The sequence below is a fragment of the Ranitomeya variabilis genome, chromosome 1 (assembly GCF_051348905.1).
Source record: "Ranitomeya variabilis isolate aRanVar5 chromosome 1, aRanVar5.hap1, whole genome shotgun sequence".
NCBI classification, from domain to species: domain Eukaryota; kingdom Metazoa; phylum Chordata; class Amphibia; order Anura; family Dendrobatidae; genus Ranitomeya; species Ranitomeya variabilis.
Genome location: NC_135232.1, coordinates 290191938 through 290215353, shown reverse-complemented (window position 1 = coordinate 290215353; position 23416 = coordinate 290191938). Strand labels below are relative to the sequence as shown.

At 43.4% G+C, this 23416-nt stretch overlaps 1 protein-coding gene across 1 annotated transcript; it reads left to right on the top strand.

The window, feature by feature from the left end:
- Window positions 1–2258: 2258 nt before the first annotated feature.
- Window positions 2259–3206, top strand: LOC143794279 (olfactory receptor 11H4-like). Its single transcript, XM_077280953.1, has one exon. It carries the CDS (start codon window positions 2259–2261, stop codon window positions 3204–3206), a length of 948 nt encoding a protein of 315 aa, XP_077137068.1.
- Window positions 3207–23416: the final 20210 nt, after the last annotated feature.

Below are 23416 nucleotides of genomic sequence, written 5' to 3'. Positions count from 1 at the left end.
GTATGGCTAAGTAGAACTATACAGCCACATTTTGGGTATTGCCACGTCCAGATGAAATTTTGTAACACATTTTTTTTGCCATTTTTAACCACTTGTGTGAAAATGTAAGGTCTGTGGTAAAAACAAAATTTTGATGGTAAAATGGAGTTATTTTTTCTTCATTGTCCAATGGTATAAAATTCTGTGACACGTGTTAATATGAATTCATTCAAATGTGTAGTTTGCAACATGGGGTCAATTATATGGAGTCATGGCACCTGCAAACCATAACAGCAAAATCTGGCGCTCCTTGCCTTCTAATCTGTGCTTGAAAAATATTTCCCAAATTACATGTAGGGTATTGAGGCACTCAGGAAAAAATAGACCTCAGTTTAGTGTAAAAAAATCCTATTCGCCCTTTGAAAAATTAAAAACTTGGGGCTAAAACAACATTTTAATGGTAAAAATGTATTTTATTCTTTCTTCACCGCTCAGTGGTATAAAATTCTGTGAGGCACATGTGGTGATCACGGCACCACCAGATGAATTAATTGGAGAGTGTAGTTTGTAAAATTAGTTCACATATATGGGGTTTCTCTTGTTCTGGCACCTCAATGTGACATGGCACCCTCAAACTATTCTAGCAAAATTAGAACTTCAATATGGCGCCTCTTCCCTTCTGAACTTTGCACTGTGCCTCAAAATTATTATTCCCGCACATATGGGGTATCGGCATACTCAGGAGAAATTGCAGAACAAACTGTATTGTGTAATTTCTCCTTTTTACCCTTTTGAAAATGCAAAATTTGGGGCTAAAATAATGTTTTTGTGGATAAAATTAGATTTTTTTAATTTTCACAGCTCAATGTTAAAAAACTTCTGTTAAGCACCTCTGTTAAGGGAGTTCAAGGTGCTCACCTGGCATCTAATCACATTCCTTGAGGGGTCTAGTTTCCAAAATGGGGTCACTTGTGGGGGTTTCCACATCAGGGTCTCTCCAAATGGGACATGACACTAATGATTCCAGGAAGTTTTAGATTCTAAAATTCAAATGATGTCCGAGCCCTGCCATGCGCCCAAACAACAGTTTTCTCCTTAATATTGGGTATTGGCTTACTTAGGAGAAATTTCACAACAAATTGTATTGTGCAATTTCTCCTGTTACCCTTATAAAATGCAATATTTTGTGCAAAAACCATATTTGTGGGGAACATTAGATTTTTTGTACTTTTACGGCTCAACGTTATAATCTTCTGTGAAACACCTGAGGGTGGTTCAATGTGATCACCACACTTCTAGATCAGTTCCCTGTGGGGTCTAGTTTCCAAAATGCTGTCATTTGTGGAGGATTTTTTTTGTTTAGGCACATCAGGAGCTCTCCAAACGAGACATGGCATCCGCCAATTATTCCAGCAAATTTTGCATTCAAAAATTCAATTGAATTAAAAAATGGCGCTCCTTCCCTTTCGAACTCTGCAATGTGGCATGCTCAGGAAAAATTACACAACAAATTTTGGGTCCATTTTTTCTTTTTACTCTTGTCAAAATAAAAAAAAACATTGGACCTGAAGTAAATTTTTTGTGAAAAAAGTAAAATGTTATTTTTTCTTTAAAAAAATAAATAAATCCTGCGACCCCCCTAAAGGGTTAATAAACTTCTTAATGTGGTTTAGAGCATCCTGAGGAGTGCAGTTTTTAGAATGGTGTCACTTTTAGGTATCTTCTATCGCTGGTCAACTTTTAACCCTTATAACTTCCTAACAAAAAAAAAGTTGTATCCCAAACTGTGCTGATGTAAAGCAGACGTATGAGAATTGTTATTTATGAACTATTTTGTGAGACATAATGTATCTCTGTGACTTAAGGGCATGAAAATTCAAATTTGGAACTTTTGCAAAATTTTCAAAATTTTCGACAAATTTCTGTTTTTTTTCCAGAAATAAACGCAAGTAATACCAAAGAAATTTTACCAATCACCTGGATCCGTTGAAGCTCTCCAGAATTATTACCTCATAAAGTGACAATAGTCAGAATTGTAAAAGTGGCCCAGTCGTTAATGTGCAAACCACCTTGGAGGTAAAGTGGTTAAAAGCTTGTCAACAATTTACATTTATTTTACAGAAATAGCACTATTCTTTATAGGACTATACCTTTGTCTGGGACTGCAGTCACCTCCATTTACATAAAGAGTAGACATGGACGCACAACATAACATCCTTTTTATCTAATGTCAAGCAACCTTTTAAGCCACCTATATATATATATATAGTATAGTCAAAATGCTTTCAGGAAATGTAACTGAGTTCGTCCTTAAAGGATTTAAAAATCTTTACAGTATACAAATCTTTATTTTTAGTTTATTTCTCATTATCTACCTATTCACATTATTCGGAAATCTTTTAATCATCTTACTAGTGGCAACCAATGCTCGTCTTCATTCTCCAATGTACTTCTTCCTTAGCAACCTATCTTTATCCGAGGTTGTTTTCACTGCAAATATTGTTCCCAACATGTTACACAACTTACTTTCAGAAGATGATTCTATATCCCTCCCTGGATGCCTGACTCAATATTACTTTTTCAGTACCACAGCCACAACTGAATGCTTGCTGCTTGCAATTATGTCATATGACCGATATTTGGCAATATGCAGACCGTTACGTTACTCTTCTCTTATGAGCTTTCAGTCGTGCTGCTGCACCTCCGCATGGGCTTGGTTAACTGGTTTAATAATATCAATGATAACCCTTATTTTACTATGCAAGTCCAATTTTTGTGGTCCAAATTTAATAGACAATTTCTTCTGTGATCTTTCACCTCTTATCGAACTTATCTGCTCAGATACCTTTATAATACAAATTGAATCATTTGTATTTGCATCCCTATTAACATTATTGCCTTTTGTATTTATTATTGCAACATACATTATAATTCTCTACAATATTTTCAAGATCCCATCATCAAATGGCAGAAAAAAGGCTTTTTCCACATGTAGTTCTCATCTTGCTGTTGTGTCCACATATTATGGAACTCTCATCATTATGTATGTAGCACCTTCTCGAAAGCAAATATTTAGCATAAGCAAAGCCTTGTCATTGCTTTACACAGTAGTTACTCCACTATTGAATCCAATTGTATATAGCTTTAGAAATAAAGAAATTCATGTTGCACTGAACACATTATTAAAACATTGTATAAAACCATTTAATACACGTGGCATTTCATAGTTGTAAAATCATAAACTTTCGTATTCCTGCACATAAAACAATTAGCCGTAAATAAATTGATTTCCTTTTTTTCAATCAAAGTAATTCCATGAAATGTTCCATGAAACCATTAAGGTTATGCTAATTACTGGTACAGTATATTATTAACAGGATCCACCTATATTTCCATTGTATTTGATTGTAAGAATAGTAAACACTGAAGTGCTACTTTTTCCATCAAAAATGCTAGAGCATCCATGTGGTGCAACAATGTGGTCCAGTAGGACATGTCAGTAGTAGGGATGAGTGATTAAGCTTGGTGATGCTCAGATATCACTCGAGTATCTGGGTGCTCAGATATGCTCTGCACTCGGCAAGCATTAGCCGATGCAGGGTCGTCATCACCACAGGCACACCCGGGCAAGTGCTGGGGCCTGAGAAAGCATGGGGGGACTCACTCACCATCGAGGACACTGGCACACTATGGGTCCCATGAGTCGAAAGTCAAGGGGACCTCAGTGCCAACGGCCGCGCTGGCACGAGTTTCCCGTGCTTTAAACTGTTTATAATACTCACCTTACCTTCCTTTATTCCCAGATGGCCACAGGTCCTGCCTCTTCTGTGTCTTCTGACTGTGTGATGTCTCATGATAGAGGGCTCGATGATGTCACTACAGTGAGTCCTCTGTGCTGAGCACTGCAGAGAATCAGAAAACAAGAATTGCGGCGAGCGGGAAATGAGGAGAGGTAAGTATTTGATTATTTATTTAAGTGTGGAGCATTATATGGGGCCCATTCTGTATAGAGCACTATCTGGAGCCTATTATTCTGTGTGGAGCATTTTATGGGGTCCAATATTCTGTATGGAGCATTGTATGGGGCCCATTATTCTTTATGCAGCATTATATGGGGTCCAAACTTCTGTATGGAGCAATATATGGGGCCCATTATTCTCTATGCAGCATTATATATGGTCCAATGTTCTGTATGGAGCATTATATTATATGGGGCCCATTTTTTCAATGTATTATTATATTGGATCCATTGTCCTTGATGGAACATTATATGGAGCCCATTCTGTATGGAACGCTATATGGGGCCCAATATTCTGTAAGGAGCATTATATGGGGTCCATTATTCTGCATGTTGCATTATATCCAGAGAGAGGTAATAAGGCCATGTTAATCTCACCCATAATTCCTCTCTTTCTCCCTACCTAAGGATTCATTACACTGGTCAACAGTATTTTTGGTGCCAAAGATATTTCATCGAATTTAGGGTATTTTTGGGGTGCTGATTCTGAATATGTCATCAGTTTTGCCAGATTGGCTCAAGTTTTTGAGATTTTTGGTATCTTATTTATAGCACTTGTTGGTAAATGCGACGCATCATCTCATTAATTTCTTTGGATTAGTACTTGAACTGAGCAGTTCTCAATATAGTTTTGTGTTAATTAGTGTTCTAAAAGTTTGTTCATAGCTTGATTTTTGCACTAACTTTATGTTGTTGTCTGTTTTCCAGTGAAAAGCATGAACTCATCAAGAAGATGTTGTCTTAACGATCCAGACTCATTCTGTTACATTTGTGGTGAATACACACTGCCAAAACATAGAAGAAACATAACAGACTTCGTAAAAAAAGTGTATTTTGCCTATTTTGGGGTTATGCTTGGGGACCAAGACAAGTTTTGGGCACCACACATAGTGTGCAAAGCATGTATCGAATTATTACGAAAATGGAGCAAAGGACAAAGAAAAAGCTTCAAATTTGGTGTTCCAATGGTGTGGAGAGAGCCAAAAAATCATCATGATGACTGTTATTTATGGTAAACACAGGTACAGGCACATCTTCACAATGAGGGACAGGCCTTCTTGCAGATTCCATGTTACTCCCATTTTCGTTTCTTATGCTTATTGAATCCTTGCACTTGCACTGCACAGAAATAACAGTCATCATGATGATTTTTTGGCTCTCTCCACACCATTGGAACACCAAATTTGAAGCTTTTTCTTTGTCCTTTGCTCCATTTTCGTAATAATTCGATACATGCTTTGCACACTATGTGTGGTGCCCAAAACTTGTCTTGGTCCCCAAGCATAACCCCAAAATAGGCAAAATACACTTTTTTTACGAAGTCTGTTATGTTTCTTCTATGTTTTGGCAGTGTGTATTCACCACAAATGTAACAGAATGAGTCTGGATCGTTAAGACAACTTCTTCTTGATGAGTTCATGCTTTTCACTGGAAAACAGACAACAACATAAAGTTAGTGCAAAAATCAAGCTATGAACAAACTTTTAGAACACTAATTAACACAAAACTATATTGAGAACTGCTCAGTTCAAGTACTAATCCAAAGAAATTAATGAGATGATGCGTCGCATTTACCAACAAGTGCTATAAATAAGATACCAAAAATCTCAAAAACTTGAGCCAATCTGGCAAAACTGATGACATATTCAGAATCAGCACCCCAAAAATACCCTAAATTCGCTTAAATATTTTGGACACCAGAAAAAATTTTTTTTTTTGTTGACCTGTGTTATAGGTAACACAACAAATTTCTGATGTGGCCAAACTAGGAACATACACTGCTGCACTTTATTAGGCACTACGCACTTATCTGAAATAGTTTATTATATACGTGTTCAGCATGGTATGTTTTTAGTGTTCTGTTAAACTGAACCCGTGTTGCGATTTCAGTGTTCTGTCCCCCGTATACGAGCTCTATCTGTACCCTTATCTATGAAGTCTGTATATATATTTTGTTTATATCAATAAATTGAATTGTTACATTTTATTAAGAAATAGTCTTGGGATTATATACTCCGAGTTTTGTTGTAGGATATATTGAGGACTATACAGGTCTTAAATGAAATCTTTTGAATTTGATTAGCCAATTTCCATGCTATTGTAGAATTTACAATAGATATAGCTCATGTAAGGTAAAAAGTTAAATCTTTGGCATTGTACTATACCTATATTTCTAACTCCTTAACCCCCAAGGGTGGTTTGCACGTTAATGACCGGGCCAATTTTTACAATTCTGTCCCTTTATGAAGTTATAACTCTGGAACGCTTCAACGGATCCTGATTATTCTGACAGTGTTTTCTCATGACATATTGTACTTCATGATAGTGGAAAAATGTATTTGATATTACCTGCGTTTATTTTTGAAAAAAACGGAAATTTGGAGAAAATTATGAAAATTTCACAATTTTCCAACTTTGAATTTTTATGCCCTTAAAACACAAAGATATGTTCCACAAAATACTTAATAAGCAACATTTCTCACATGTCTACTTTACATCAGCACAATTTTGGAACCAAATTTTTTTTTGATAGGGAGTTATAAGGGTTAAAAGTTGACCAGCAATTTCTCATTTTTACAACACCATTTTTTTTTAGGGACTACATCACATTTGAAGTCACTATGAGGGGTCTATATGATAGAAAATACCCAAGTGTGACACCATTCTTAAAACTGGATATCTCAAGGTGCTCAAAACCACATTCAAGAAGTTTACTAACCCTTCAGTGTTTCACTGGAATTTTTGGAATGTTTAAAAAAATGAACATTTAACTTTTTTTCACAAAAAGTTTACTTCAGCTCCAATTTGTTTTATTTTACCAAGGTTAGCAGGAGAAATTGGATGCCAAAAGTTGTTGTAAAATTTGTCCTGAGTATGCTGATACACCATATGTAGGGCGCATGGCAGAGCTCGGAAGGGAAGGAGCACCGTTTGACTTTTCAATGCAAAATCGGCTGGAATTGAGATAGGACTCCAATGTTGCGTTTGGAGAGCCCCTGATGTAAATAATAAATAATTAAAAAAACAGCATGGGGTCCACCCATTTTTGATAACCAGCCTTGCGCCATGGGTAGAGGGAAGAGCCAGGCAAAGTGCCTGAATTGGCGCATCTAGTAGATGTGCCTTTTCTGGGCAGCTGCGGGCTGCTATTTTTAGGCTGGGGGGTCAATATCATTGGCCCCTTACCAGCCCGAGAATACCAGCCCACAGCTGTGAGCTTTAGCAAGGCTGGTTGTCAAAAATGGGGGAACCCCCCCTGTTTATTTAAATTATTTATTTAAATAATTTAAAAATATGGCATGGGGACCCCTCTAATCTTGATATCCAACTTTGCTGAAGCTGACAGCTGAGGGTTGCAGCCCCCAGCTATGAGTTTTTTTCTGGCTGGTTATCAAAAATAGAGGGGAACCCACATAATTTTATTAATTACCGCATTTATTTACAGCGCAGGAGCGGCAGATGAATACTCCCATCCGCTGCTCCTGCTGTCACTGTTATTAGTAGCAGCAGGGGTAGGCTGATGGGAGTAAAAATCCCATCAGCGACCTCCTGCTGTCTCTTTTATTACTTAAAATGTAACTCTCATCATTCTCCCCTGCTTGTGCTGATCGTCGGCAGAGCAGGGGATGAAAGCCGCGTTCAGCACCCGGCGCCGGAGAATAGCGCTTACTGTAACGATTCTTCCTTGGCGCCCATCCTTGTGGTACTGATGCGGCACCCGCATGCCATATGTGTGCCGCAAGTATTACATACACGGACAGGGACATTTCTGGTACCGGATATTTCAGTGTGAAAGAGACCTTATAGCGGGTTTTCATGTTTGGCTGCTGTCACACACTAAAAGACATTTTTTATTGCAAAAAATAGTTTTTGCATAGCCATATTTGGCCAACAGAGTCCTGTGAGGTCTCGTATTTTGCGGGACGAGTTGACATTTTTATTAGTACCATTTTCGGGCACATGACATTTTTTGATTCCTTTCAGTAATGTATATACATTGGCAGCTCCTGAGCTCCAAGCTTTGAAGGAGTATATCGATGAGAATTTGTCCAAGGGCTTTATACGATGGGGACTCTGAGACATTGTATTGACTTTTGGGAACTCAGCAAGGTGACCATCTGGAAAAGATAACTCGTGCCTTTCATTGCAGAACTTTTGGAAAGAATCTGTCATGCTAAGGTATTTTCTAAATTGGATCTTTGCAGGGTATATAATCTGGTACATATCCATCCTGGTGATGAATGGAAGACGGCTTTCAGATGTCAGTATGGACATTTTGAATACTTGGTGATGACTTTTGTGCTGTGCAATGCCCCTGCAACCTTTTAACATCTTGCCAATGATATCTTTAGAGATTTGCTGGACCATTTTGTCAAAATCTATCTGGATGACATCCTAATTTTTTCTGAATCTCTACAGAAACATCAAGAACACGTCAAAGTGGTTTTGAGACATTTGCAAGAAAACCATCTTTCTATCAAGCCAGAGAAGTGTGACTTCCATAATTCTGAAATACAATTCTTAGGGTATGTGATGTCTCCTCAAGGGATAAACATAGAATCTGGTAAGATTCATGCAATCCTTGATTGGCCAGCACCTAAAAACATTAAGGAAGTTCAATGCTTTATCAGCTTTGCAAATTTTTATAGACGTTTTATCCAAAATTTTTCAGAGATTGTCACACCACTTCTGACTAAGAAGGAGAAATCCTTTAATTGGTCTTCACAGGCTCAGGAAGCCTTTGATCGGCTTAAGTCATGATTCACTTCAGCTCCGCTTTTGATTAATCAGGATCCAGCATTTCCCTTCATTATGGAGGTAGATGCTTCTGATTGGGCATTGGGGGTCATTCTCAAAGAACTGGAGTGAAGGCTCTGTTACATACTTGTGCATTCTTTTTCTGTAGGCTTACCCCTGCAGAGAGGAACTATGATTTAGGAAATAAGGGTACCGTCTCACATAACGATTTACCAACGATCACGACCAGCTATACGACCTGGCCGTGATCGTTGGTAAGTCGTTGTATGGTCGCTGGAGAGCTGTCACACAGACCGCTCTCCAGCGACCAACAATGCCGAGGTTCGCTGGTAACCAGGGTAAACATCGGGTTACTAAGCGCATGGCCGCGCTTAGTAACCCGATGTTTACCGTGGTTACCAGCGTAAAAGTAAAAAAAAACAAACCGTACATACTCACCATCTGATGTCCGTCAGGTCCCTTGCCGTCCGCTTCCCGCTCTGACTGAGTGCCGCCGTACAGTGAGAGCACAGCACAGCAGTGACGTCACCGCTGTGATCTGCTCTCACTTTCCGGCCGGAAGACAGTCAGAGCGGGAAGCGGACGGCAAGGGACCTGACGGACATCAGATGGTGAGTATGTACGGTTTGTTTTTTTTACTTTTACGCTGGTAACCAGGGTAAACATCGGGTTACTAAGGGCGGCCCTGCGCTTAGTAACCCGATGTTTACCCTGGTTACCAGCGAACGCATCGCTGGATCGCTGTCACACACAACGATCCAGCGATGACAGCGGGAGATCCAGCGACGAAAGAAAGTTTCAAACGATCTGCTACGACGTACGATTCTCAGCAGGGTCCCTGATCGCAGTAGCGTGTCAGACACTGCGATATCGTAAATATATCGCTAGAATGTCACGAATCGTGCCATCGTAGCGATGAAAATGCCACTGTGAGACGGTACCCTAAGAACTTCTAGTGATTATTACGGCCTTTAAGGAATGGAGGCACCATCTGCAAGGGGCCGTGCAACAGATCAAAGTGCTGACCGATCATCACAATTTAGAATTCCTCAGATCTGCTAAATGTCTGTCTCAACATCAGGCTCTGTGGAATTTATTTTTAAACCAATTTCATTTTGCTATTTCGTACCATCCAGGTTCACATAATGGGAAGGCTGATGCTTTGTCACTAGTGTTGAGCGATACCGTCCGATACTTGAAAGTATCGGTATCGGAAAGTATCGGCCGATACCGGCAAAGTATCGGATCTAATCCGATACCGATACCCGATACCAATACAAGTCAATGGGACTCAAGTATCGGACGGTATCCTGTATGGTTCCCAGGGTCTGAAGGAGAGGAAACTCTCCTTCAGGCCCTGGGATCCATATTAATGTGTAAAATAAAGAATTAAAATAAAAAATATTGCTATACTCACCTCTCCGACGCAGCCTGGACCTCACCGAGGGAACCGGCAGCGTTGTTTGCTTAAAATGCGCGCTTTTACTTCCTTCCGTGACGTCACGGCTTGTGATTGGTCGCGTGCCACCCATGTGGCCGCGATGCGACCAATCACAGCAAGCCGTGACGTAATTTTCAGGTCCTCAATGCCTAATTCTAGGCATTCATGATTTTAAAATTGCGTTCCGGCTTGTGATTGGTCGAGTCGCGGTCACATGGGCGACGCGACCAATCACAAGCCGTGACATCACGGGAGGCAGGAGATGCGCGCATTTTTAAAATTACGTCACGGCTTGTGATTGGTTGCGTGCCGCCCATGTGACCGCGACGCGACCAATCACAGCAAGCCGTGACGTAATTTTCAGGTCCTCAATGCCTAATTCTAGGCATTCATGATTTTAAAATTACGTTCCGGCTTGTGATTGGTCGCGTCGCGGTCACATGGGCGGCACGCAACCAATCACAAGCCGTGACGTAATTTTAAAAATGCGCGCGTCTCCTGCCTCCCGTGACGTCACGGCTTGTGATTGGTCGCGTCGCCCATGTGACCGCGACGCGACCAATCACAAGCCGGAACGTAATTTTAAAATCATGAATGCCTAGAATTAGGCATTGAGGACCTGAAAATTACGTCACGGCTTGCTGTGATTGGTCGCGTCGCGGTCACATGGGCGGCACGCGACCAATCACAAGCCGTGACGTCACGGAAGGAAGTAAAAGCGCGCATTTTAAGCAAAGAACGCTGCCGGTTCCCTCGGTAAGGTCCAGGCTGCGTCGGAGAGGTGAGTATAGCAATATTTTTTATTTTAATTCTTTATTTTACACATTAATGTTGTTTCGATACCGATACCCGATACCACAAAAGTATCGGATCTCGGTATCGGAATTCCGATACCCGCAAGTATCGGCCGATACCCGATACTTGCGGTATCGGAATGCTCAACACTATTTGTCACTAATCCATTCTGCGGATTCTGAACCTGGATCTCCGCCCAAGATCATTTTATCGGATGCCAAGTTCATTGGAGTAATCCATGATTTGGACCTGTGGACTGAGATCGAGGCCTATGATGGTGATGTATTTCTTGCTAACCCACCTGTGGGTCTCAATATTGTCCTTAAGGGAGGCTTTTGGTTCCATGACTGGTGTATCTACATTCCTGTGGCCATACGTCTGCAGATCCTTAAGTTGGTACATGACTCCAAGTTGGCTGGTCATAGGGAGGTACAGAAGACACAAGAATTCTTGAGCCAATTTTTCTGGTGGCCAACTTGTCAGAAGGATATGAAGGACTATGTTCTCTCTTGCGATGTATTATCATTATAAAACTCCTTGTGCTTCTCCTAGGGGTCTACTCCAACCACTACCGGTTCCTACTCATCAGTGGGACTCAATCTCTATCGACTTCATTGTGGATCTTCCTACTTCTGGTGGCTTGAATATGATCCTAGTGGTCGTTGATCGTCTGACTAAGGCTGCTCATTTTGTTCCTTGTGCTGGCCTCCCCTTGGCTAAGGAGACTGTGAACTTCGTAATACAGAATATTTTTCGGGTCCCAGGTGAAGTTATCTCTGACCGTGGAGTACAATTCACCTCAAGATTCTGGACCGTGTTTTGTTCTGCGCTTAATATTAATGTTTGTCTTTCTTCCGCATATCACCCTCAGACAAAAGGTCAGACAGAGTGTACCAATCAGACTTTGGTGCAATATTTATGAAGCTACGTCTGCCACCTTCAGGATGACTGGTTGGAACTACTTCCTTTAGCAGAATTCTCCTACAATAATTCTCAGAATGCCTCAACTATGGTAATGCCTTCTTCACCAATCTTTCCTAGATCTCCGATGGATGTTCCAGTTCCGGCAGTGGAAGAGAGGTTAACTGCTATGAGGGAGAATTTAGAAGTCCTTAAAGAATCCTTAAATTTAGCTTAGTAACATTACAAAAGATCTTCTGATAGATTCCGGAAGCCGGCACCCATGTTCAAGGTAGGAGACTCTGTGTGGTTATCCACTAAGAATCTAAGAACGTTCCTTCACAGACACTGGGACAGAAGTTCATCGGTCCTTTCAAGATCTGCCGTATCGTGAGTTCTGTGGCTTGCCATCTAAAGCTGCTGTGGACTATGAAGGTACAGTATTTCATGTCTCTCTATTGAAGCCTGTCTCTCCTAATAGTTTCCAGGGACACATTGTGCCCCCTCTACGACCTGTACTGATAGATGGACAGGAGCAATTCATGGTGGAGGAAATCATTGATTCCAGGATCCACAGAAACCGACTTCAGTATCTTATAAGATGACAGGGATAGCCAACTGAGGAGGACTCTTGGGATCTCGTTGCTAACATCTGTGCCCCACAGAAGATCACTCAGTTCCATTAAAGATACCCTGAGAAACCATGTCTGGGATCGTCCTCAGGATGCTGTTAAGGAGGGAGTAATGTCAGGACTCTGGATTCCCTGTTTCATCTGTGGTACTTTTTGCCCTTTTCCAAGAAAGCGTCTGCTGCCTCGCTTTTGCTCATGTGATTCACCTTCCCTATCTTTATAACCCTGGTTCCCCTCTCAGTCCGTGCTTGTGTATTCTAATAGAATTCCTGGCTTGTGCTCCAAGAGATTTTCCCTCTTCAGATACTCCAGCTTTGCCTTCTCAGCAAACCTTCCCAGCTCACAGTGGTGCTCATTCTACAAGTTTTTTTGCCTGTGCTACTCTGCATTCTTCTCCTGTCTGCTAGGACACGTAAGCTCTGCCTGCTACAGCTAATCTTGTTTGGTATCCGTTTCCAGTTTATTTGACTGTTTCAGGACTCATAGCTCTGCACTGCTTCCGGACTCTTTTCTAGTGATTGCCAGCCCTGGTATGAACTGTGTCTTATGATCTGCATTTCCCCAGAGTGATAGCACTCTAGGGAAGTAATACTTTGCCGGCAGCAGAGCTGCAAATGAACTACTCTTAAGAAGGACCCTTTTGCCGTTTACTTGAACTGTTGTGCATGTGCTACACCCACATTTGTGTATTTAAATACTGACTCTGCCTGCAGCGGAGCTGCAAATGAAATTCTCCTAACATCACCTTATTTGCTGTGTTTTTGAACTTATTCGTGTATTGCACCTGCGTTTGTTTTGAATTATTATTATTATTTATTTATATAGCACAATTAATTCCATAGTGCTGTATATGTGAAAAGGGTTTACATACAGGGTTATAGATATTGTTAACAGTAAACAAATTTACAATGACAGACTGGTACAGAGGGGAGAGGACCCTGTCCTTGCGGACTTACATTCTTCGGAATAATGGGGAAGAGACAGGAGGTCGGTGTGCTGCAGCACTGGTGGTGGTGAGGCGGCAGCTCTGGTGGTGGTGAGGAGGCAGCTCAGGTGGTTGGTGAGGCGGCAGCTCAGGTGGTTGGTGAGGTGGCATCTCTGGCGGTGGCGATGCGGCAGCTCAGGTGGTTGGGGCCTTGGCAGCAGCTCGGGTGGTTGGGGGGGCGGCAGCTCGGGTGGTTGGTGAGGCAGCTCAGGTGGTTGGTGAGACGGCAGCTCGGGTGGTTGGTGAGGTGGCAGAATGGTTATTGCAGGCTGTAGGCTGTCCTGAAGAGATGGGTTTTCAGGTTCCGTCTGAAGGATCCAAGGGTGGTGGATAATCGGACGTGTTGAGGCATGGAATTCCAGAGGATGGGGATATTCGGGAGAAATCTTGAGGAACAAATAAGTGTGGAGGAGAGTAGAAGGTCTTGGGAGGATCGAAGATTATGTGAGGGAAGATAGTGGGAGATTAGTTCAGAGATATAGGGAGGGGACCGGTTGTGGATGGCTTTGTAGATCAGTGTTAGTAGTTTGAACTGGATTTGTTGGGGAATTGGGAGCCAGTGGAGGGATTTGCAGAGGGGTGAAGCAGGGGAGTAGAGAGGAGAGAGGTGAATTAACTGAGCAGCAGAGTTGAGGACAGACTGGAGTGGTGCAAGGGAGTTAGCGGGGAGGCCACAGAGGAGGGTGTTGCAGTAATCGAGGCAAGAGATGATGAGGGCATGCACAAGAGTTTTAGTAGCTTGTGGGCTGAGGAAGGGATGGATTCTGGCAATATTTTTCAGTTGGAGGCGACAAGAGGTGGCAAGAGTTTGGACGTGTGGTTTGAAGGACATGGCAGAATACAGAGTTACCCCAAGGCAGTGGATTTCATGTGCGGGAGAGAGCGTGATGCAATTTACCATAATAGATAGATCAGGTAGGGGGATACACAAGATGGGGGAAAGATGATGAGTTCGGTTTTGTCTACATTGAGTTTTAGGAAACGAGAGTTGAAGAAGGAGGATATAGCTGACAGACACTCCGGGATTCTGGACAGAAGAGAGGCAACATCTGAGCTAGAGAGGTAGATCTGAGTGTTGTCCGCACATAGGTGGTACTGGAAGCCATGGGACTTTATGAGTTGTTCTAGGCCAAGGATATAGATGGAAAAAAGTAGAGGCCCTAGGTTCCTTGAGGGACAGAGAGGGGGCAGGGTGAGGAGGTAGTGTGGGAGTGGGAAACACTAAATGTGCGGTTGCAAAGGTATGAGGCAATTTAAGACAGGTCAAGGCCTTTGATGTTGAGGGAAGAAAGAATCTGAAGCAGTAGGCAGTAGTGTTGAGCGATACCGTCCGATACTTGAAAGTATCGGTATCGGAAAGTATCGGCCGATACCGGCAAAGTATCGGATCCAATCCGATACCGATACCCGATACCAATACAAGTCAATGGGACTCAAGTATCGGACGGTATTCCTGATGGTTCCCAGGGTCTGAAGGAGAGGAAACTCTCCTTCAGGCCCTGGGAACCATATTAATGTGTAAAAGAAAGAATTAAAATAAAAAATGTTGCTATACTCACCTCACCGAGGGAACCGGCAGCGTTGTTTGCTTAAAATTCGCGCTTTTCTTTCCTTACGTGAAGTCCCGGCTTTGTGATTGGTTGCGTCGCAGTCACATGGGCGACGCAACCAATCACAGCAAGCCGTGACGTAATTTCAGGTCCTTAAGGATTTTAAAATTACGTCCCGGCTTTGTGATTGGTTGCGTCGCAGTCACATGGGCGACGCAACCAATCACAGCAAGCCGTGACGTAATTTCAGGCCCTTAAGGATTTTAAAATTACGTCCCGGCTTTGTGATTGGTTGCGTCGCAGTCACATGGGCGACGCAACCAATCACAAGCCATGACGTCACGGGAGGCTGGACACGCGCGCATTTTAAAATGCGCGCTTGTCCAGCCTCCCGTGACGTCCCGGCTTGTGATTGGTTGCGTCGCGTTCAACCAATCACAAGCCGGGAGGCTGGACACGCGCGCATTTTAAAATGCGCGCGTGTCCAGCCTCCCGTGACGTCACGGCTTGTGATTGGTTGCGTCGCCCATGTGACTGCGACGCAACCAATCACAAAGCCGGGACGTAATTTTAAAATCCTTAAGGGCCTGAAATTACGTCACGGCTTGCTGTGATTGGTTGCGTCGCCCATGTGACTGCGACGCAACCAATCACAAAGCCGGGACGTAATTTTAAAATCCTTAAGGACCTGAAATTACGTCACGGCTTGCTGTGATTGGTTGCGTCGCCCATGTGACTGCGACGCAACCAATCACAAGCCGGGACTTCACGTAAAGGAAAGAAAAGCGCGAATTTTAAACAAAGAACGCTGTCGCTTTCCTCGGTAAGGTGCAGGCTGCGTCGGAGAGGTGAGTATAGCAATATTTTTTATTTTAATTCTCTCTTTTACACATTTTTACATTAATGTTGTTTCGATACCGATACCCGATACCACAAAAGTATCGGATCTCGGTATCGGAATTCCGATACCCGCAAGTATCGGCCGATACCTGATACTTGCGGTATCGGAATGCTCAACACTAGTAGGCAGTGGTCGACTACGAGGACAGGTCGAGAAGGAGGAGGATGGAGAACTGTCTGTTAGCTTTGGCTGTAAGTCATTAGTAATTTTCGTCAGATGAGAGGTGGAAGGAAAGTTGACCATGGACATGCTGCTCAAGGAGTTTGGAAGCAAACGGGAGCAGTTATATGGGGTGATAGCTGGGCATAGCAGTTGGGTCAAGGTTAGCTTTTTTGAATATGGGTGTGATGGTGGCATATTTGAAGGCAGAGGGGAAGTACCAGAAGATAGCAATAGGTTGAGGAGATGGGTTAGGGCTGGAATGAGCGTGTTAGTGAGGTTGGGGAGCAGGTGGGAAGGGATGGGGTCAAGTGCACATGTGTTGAGGTGTGATTTGGAAAGGAGGCGAGTAAGTTCTCCTTCAGTGATGTTGGAGAGGGAAGTAGAATAATACAGACTTTACACTACACTCTGGTTCAGCTGCCTTATTTGTCTCAAGCCAAGAGATTCTTGAGTGTACCAATTATTAGTCACATATGTCCACATGCAGTGGGCAAATTTTGCTGGCATTGTAATATTTCACATTTTTTTTAGCAGTGAAATTTTATGAGGTATTTGTCATCCTACATTTGGGCCTCGAACCCCCCTAAAAAAATTGTTTAAAAATCGCTCTGTAGGCTTAGACTGGTTTCACATTTGTGTTGGGCAGACCTGCAGAGGCCTACATACTTCCTCCGTTATTCCCTGCCCACTGCAGCACCTCTTCCATTCAGCTCCACCTACGTTGGCATGCGTCCTGCGTATCTATCTTTAACATTGGGTACACAGGCCATGCAAATGTATGCGGATGACTCTGCATGCGTCATTTTGACGCTGCACTGAACTGCGTCAAACGCAACATGTTGCATTTTGTTGCGGTCGGTGCAGCATCAAAATGACGCATGTGGAGGCATCCACATACATGGGATGCAGAACACCACTCTTGAAGCCAGACCCGTGTGAAAAGGTTGCTGCATGGATAGTACATAATTATTCCAGTTTGTTTGTCAGCACCACATGGTCCAGTCTCAATAGTTGTGATTCTGGACCACATAATCCTCAACTTGATCCTACTTCCTCCCACTATGAGATGTTCTCAGAGTCAAGTGATCCCACACTTAGAAACTCTGAAGAGCTGTTCACATTTACATTTATAGATTCTGGCCTCTCGCCCTTCCCATTTCAAGTGGGACATCTAGTGATGCTCAAATATTTGGCCAGCCTCGCTAACAAGAAGGTGACGGTGGGAAAATGCAATTAATGTCGCAAGCGCTGGATAATGACGAGACACAATTACTAGAAAGTGGTGTTGTTACGTCAGCAAGTAAGGAGGAGGACCAGGATAAGGAAATAGAAGACGAGGTGGCGAATGATGAAGTCAATGACCCAACCTGGAAAGGTGACATGCAGAGCAAGGACAGCAGCTCACAGGGGGAGGGATCCTCAGCACCACAACAGGCAGAAAAGGCAGTGGGTGTGGCCAGAGGCATAAGTCGGGCAACTGTTCCCCAGAGCATCAATACCCATGAGGTTCCAAGCCAAGGATTAGGTGTTCCCTAATCTGGTGCTATTTTAAACAGTGTCCAGTTAAACCAAAAAAGGCCATTTGCAACATCTGCCATGCCAGCATCAGCAGGGGCAGTACAACTACCAGCCTGACCACCATCAGTATGCTCAGGCACATGCAAGCAAGGCACCTAAATCCTTAAGTCAAATGCAAATGGAACGCCCACAAGGGCATTGGAGTACTGGGTAACAGGTCCAGTACTTAAAGGGATGTGTCACGGCGTCAGCGACTCGGTCTGTGGCCCTGGGCACCCATGTTAAAGGGACGGTCTTTAAAGGGGTTAGTTGAAATAAAAGTTTGTGACGCCACCTGTGGTATTTGGTCAGGGGTGACCGACACTGCTTAAAAGGGTCCACTAGGGTGATGTTATGGCAGCAGGGATGGTATGGCTTCCGACAGGTGAAGCTGGGTCCCCAGGACTCTTGGTGTATTTGGCAAGGATGGTGTAGTGCCAGAAATAGATGGAGGACACAGGGTTGCAGTTTCTTTACCTCTTTACTATATGATTCAGGCAGCTACAGTCCAGGGTACTGGATCACAGGTGCTGGTGGTGGTCCGGCTGGCTTGGAAGCGTCTCAGAAATCCCCCTAACCAGGTGGAGTTGGAAGCCTTCCTTCTAGCGCTGTGTTGTTGTAGTCCATTGCTGCCTTAGGCCTCACACAAGGTCCTCACATTCTCTTTGTCCCCCAGATTGGTAGGACACTAACCTGTACGACAGGTAACAAGCGTTTTTACAGGATCTCTATCGCAACCCGGGCTCTATCTCCTACTGTGTCCTCGGGTATTAATGGTGCACAGGTAACCTGAAATCTAGCTGTCTGCCGGTTTCTGCTGTGGGGCATGAAGTTATCCCCACAACCTCGGTCTTCTGGCTACTGGTATTTATGGTCAGCGTGGAGGAAGTTCACTCGCAACTTCTCTCTCCAGCTCTTCACTTCGCCTTTGCTTCTTCCTCCTTTTAGGCTCTTTACAAGTTGCTCTGCTCTCTTTTTCCTTCCCAGGAGCTGCAGAATCACTCATCTGCACAGCCCCAGCTTTCCTTCCTCACTCCTCGTTCTCCTCTCACCAACTAAATTTCTCCAACTGCCTAGCAGCCGCCTAGCAACTGACTCCTCCTCAAGACCAGAGAAAGCAGCTCTCCTAAAGTCGGGTGTAGAGCTCCCCCTTCTGACCTGGAGTCAGAACGGTGTTGTATGTGCTGAATACCTGTTAGGTCTCTTTCATACTTTGGTCTTCTTATTTAAGTCAAAATGCGTCATTTTGTGAAAAAACGGATCCTGCGAATTTGCCCGCATGATCCATCTTTTTCTCATAGACTTGTATGAGCAACGGATCTCGGCGCATGGCCACACATTTTGTCCGTCGTGCACTGGATCCATGAGAATTTGTTGCTACGTCGTCTGGTAAAACCGTACAAAGAAATGTTTTTTGTCTGCATCAGAAAAACGTGCCACTACGGATCCTGCGGCATACGTTGTTGGCCAGAATGGAAGCCTATGGACGCAGGAACCATTGTGGTACGTTACATGATGGAATCCAGTGCTGGAATCTGTTTTTTTATACTGAGCACGCACAAAATCAGTATTTAGTAGCCAATTGGCCAGACAGCCCCAAAACTATATAAACCTGCCATGAGGCTTCATTCCTCAATGTGCCAGCAAGAAGCCTACATGCCAGCAAGACTCCTGCCAGCCATCAAGACTCCTGCCAGGCAGCCAGAGGACTACCAGCCAGAGGACTACCAGCCAGCCAGAGTCCAGCCAGCCAGCCAGCAAGAGGACTGCCAGCCAGAGGACTACCAGCCAGCCAGCAAGAAGCCTGCCATCCAGAAGCCTGCCAGCCAGCCAGAGGCCTGCCAGCCAGTCAACAAGAGGCCTACCAGCCAGCCAGAGGCCTGTCAGCCAGCGTGAGTCCTGCCAGTGCTTTTTTTTGTGTGTGTGTGTCCAGCCATGTTTTTTTTGTTTATTACTGTTATGTATTTCAAAAGTAGTGTGGCGTGTGTGCGGCGTGTGTGTGTAAAATGTCGTGTCTGTGTGTGCGGTGTGTGTGGCATGTGTGTGTAATGGCGGTGTGTTTGTGTGCTGCGTGTCTGTGTGTCCATGTTTTTTTTTTTTTAAGTTTACATGTATTGGTTACAAAATTAGCATTTAATGTACTTGTATTTAAAATAAAGAGCATTGTAGCTCCTACTTGTGATGTAAAAAAAGAAGAAAGCAAAAAAAAGAAAAAGTAAAACTTTATCTTCAAACTGTACGTAGTATAATTTCACAAAGGTAAAATTTAGTGTGGTGTATGTAAAACTGGAAAACACAACATGCAATACAGAGTTGGTTGAGGGTATTTTTTTTTTTTAAATAAAAGGTGTATGAAAATTTGGATAGCACAATTTGTTTTTTTAAATTTTTTAAATGGATTTTTAAAAATAGCATATGATTATATATAGCAGTAGATTTTTAATTGGGGTTTAGACATTTAAACTTTGAAGGAGGGTATTTTTTGCAAGGTTTATTTGGGGGGGGGGGGGGGGCAAGGGTTTGCCAGCTTGCGCATTGCACATATTACGGAAGGAGGATATCAAGCTCAGACTTGTGTGCCTTTGGTAAATTTTTGTGGGTTACAGAACGGTGTTTTTTGCCTGCTTGCACATTGCTCAGATATAAAAGTTGAGCAGGGTGGTTTATAAACCTATTAAATAACTTAGCATTTTTTTTTGGTTGTGGGTCCTATCGGGAATATTTTAGGGGGGAGGTTTTGAGGTTTTTAAATCCTAATAGCTGTGGAGCAACTTTTTATGTTCTAATTCAGCTGCCTACACATAATTTTATAATTGTCTTTATACTTGCAATACCAGGCCATACCAGGCCAAACAGGGACCAACCAGGACAGCACTCAGAACTCCTGATGCAAGTATTAAAGAACACAAAGCTTAGCATATAATTAGTATAGTAGCTAACAAGTGTCTTTATACTTGCTGATCAAAAAAAATATGTCTTCTTCTGGGAGACCTCCTTCACAGCGTAGGTGTACGTAGGCGTACGTAGAGGTAATTTAATTTTTTTTTTCTTTTTGGTCTTGTTAAAATTTTGGGTTAACACTATATGCATAAATTATGTTTTCACAGGAAGCTGAAGCAGCAGAGGGCCCCCAGAAGGGGACCTGGTGGGTGGAGAAGAGCCCGGTGCGGCCGCGCAGAGTGTAAGTTGCGCAGAAACAGTTCCTACAGACATCACAATGCACCCAACACATAAAAAACAGATCAACATACATCACAGTACACACAAAACATATGCCTACATCTAACATATATATTTTTTTTTTCTAGTCTGCTGCACGTTCTGGCCAATGCCGCCAAGGTCCTCCCAGCAGCTCCTAGGGTCGGCGTCGTGATCGCCTGCGGTAAGTTCATTTTTTTTAAAATATTTGATGTGGATTTCAGTTTAATATTTTTTTTAACAGTCTTCACAGCGTGCTTCCGACTTGGATGGTGAGGAGGGTGGCATTGATGTGGACCACCTCATCGAAGAGGTACGCGAGTGGGAGCCGCTGTGGAACATGGCTGACCGCAGCCATGTTGATTAGTTCATCACCTGTCCTGTCGGCTCTGGGAGCAAGTATGCTTCATCATTGTGGACAACTGGGAGGACCTCGACCCTTGGCAGCAGACTCAAGCGCGTAAGTATTTATATTTCAGCAATTTCGGTTGCAGGACGGAATGCGTTGTAACCAATTTTTTTTTTTACTTTACAGGTAAAAGTGTAATGGAGTGGTGGTGGTCACTCAGAAATTGCTTCAAGAGGGAGTTCAACAAGGAGATGCAGGCCCCAAGTGGATCGGGAAGACGCAGGAGCCAATACAAGTACGGCAGGGCCCTGTCATTCCTCCGGTCGACGATGGTTAGCAGAAGGTAAGTATTCCACAGCCTATTTATGAAGTCACAATGTTTACCTGACTAACTTTATTTTTTAGTTTCAGCCAATGCTATGTAATATTAATATATTAATTTTTGTTTTTCTTTTCTTTCACTGCACCATCTGCAGCACTCTGGAGCCTGCTGCCTGCCTTGGACTCCTCTGGAGTGATCCCTTAGGAGTTCCCCACCGGGGGCCATGTCGATAGACCCCACCCCTTTCACCCTTCGTCTGACTCTTCCCTCACTTCTGGTCCCTCTGCCCCATCAACCAGCACTGGAGCATCATCACAGACTTCATCACTTGAAGCTGCTGGTGAAGTGTCACCATCAGACGCTCCGCTGGTGATATTGAAATGCACAAATAGGTGTCCTTTCTCTGGATTAGTTCTCCAACCCGTTCCACCAAAACGTCAAAGTTTTCAGATCTCATGCATACATAATTGAAGAGCTTCTCTGGGTTTTGCATCAATTCCACGTACAGCGTTGAATAGACACCACGGGTCAATGGCTATGCGTAGATTGGATGGATCCAAAAGCTTTGACGACGTCGCTGATGAAGGATGCGCTGTCTTTTTTCCTCCTTTTCCAGAACAATAACTGCCAACCTATTGGTCTCAAAAGCAAAATCCGCATAGATGGTCACAATATTTGCTATAACTCCTTCCATTTCTGCCACTTGCTCTAAAACCTCTCGAAGATGGGATGTTAAAACCCTTTATAGCTTTCCATTATTTTCCAGTAGCCAATCACATTTGGGAGCCTCCCATTTGGAGGTATGAAAAACGGATCTGTCAACAAAACAGATGAAACAGTTGGAAAAAACGGATAAGACGGATGCAACGGATCCAGTTTTCCGACAGAACCGTCTAGTTGATCTGTTAAAAAACTGAATCCGTTGCATCCGTTTTACACTATTTTTGATGGATCCGTCACTAGGTCGCGACAACGGATTGTGACGGCCGCCAGACAACAGAAGTGTGAAAGAGGTCTTAAAGGGATCCTTCCTCGCTTCCAAGCATGGCATCACTCTCCTGTGAGGAAAGCAATACCACTGTAAAAACCAGTTACCTGGTTACCTCGCATCCAGGAACAGTGTCTGCGGGTGACACCACTGCTTCTTCCCCTGTTCTACGTACACATCAATCACCTGTTCATGTCATTGCACACTTGCAACCACCATTAGCAACCACATCCCATCCTTGCCCCAGCTCAGCTTTTAGTTGTCCCTACCCCAGTCCGTGAAACAAAAGCATAAATATGCAGATACCCACCCACAGGCAATGAGACTTTGAGACTCTCTTCCACATGATGTTTTGTTGGACTTCACTAAACAAGTTAAAAGTGGGTATGGATGCCTTTTTCTTAAATTTTTATTTAAAAGTTATGAGTTTGTATTCCTATGAAAGGTCATTGATCAGAGAACCGAGAGCTAGCCTGATTCTCATGTGTGGCGATAGGAAGGAATTTTCCCCCAAATATGAGACAATTAGTGCCTTCCTAATGGGATTTTCACCTTCCTCAGGATCAATAAGTAGGGTTATCTCTGTGAACCTTTATCTTCTTTAAATTTGGAGACTGTGAACAAATCTCAATGTGGAGCGCCCCCACTGTCGCAGGGCCGAGGGGTACCCGGTACCGGGCCTCTCTGTCTCGGTTCCAGGAATGTCACGGTGGCTAGACCCGGTCCGTGACCCAGCTGAGGGGCGTCCAGTGAAAGTTGAGAATGATGTGGTGTGGTGCAGGTCGCAATGAATAATGAGGACACCAGGTTGCAGTCTCTTTACCTCTTTACTGAAGGCTTCAGGATCCTCAATCCGGAGTATGGTTAACTGGGCTGTCTGA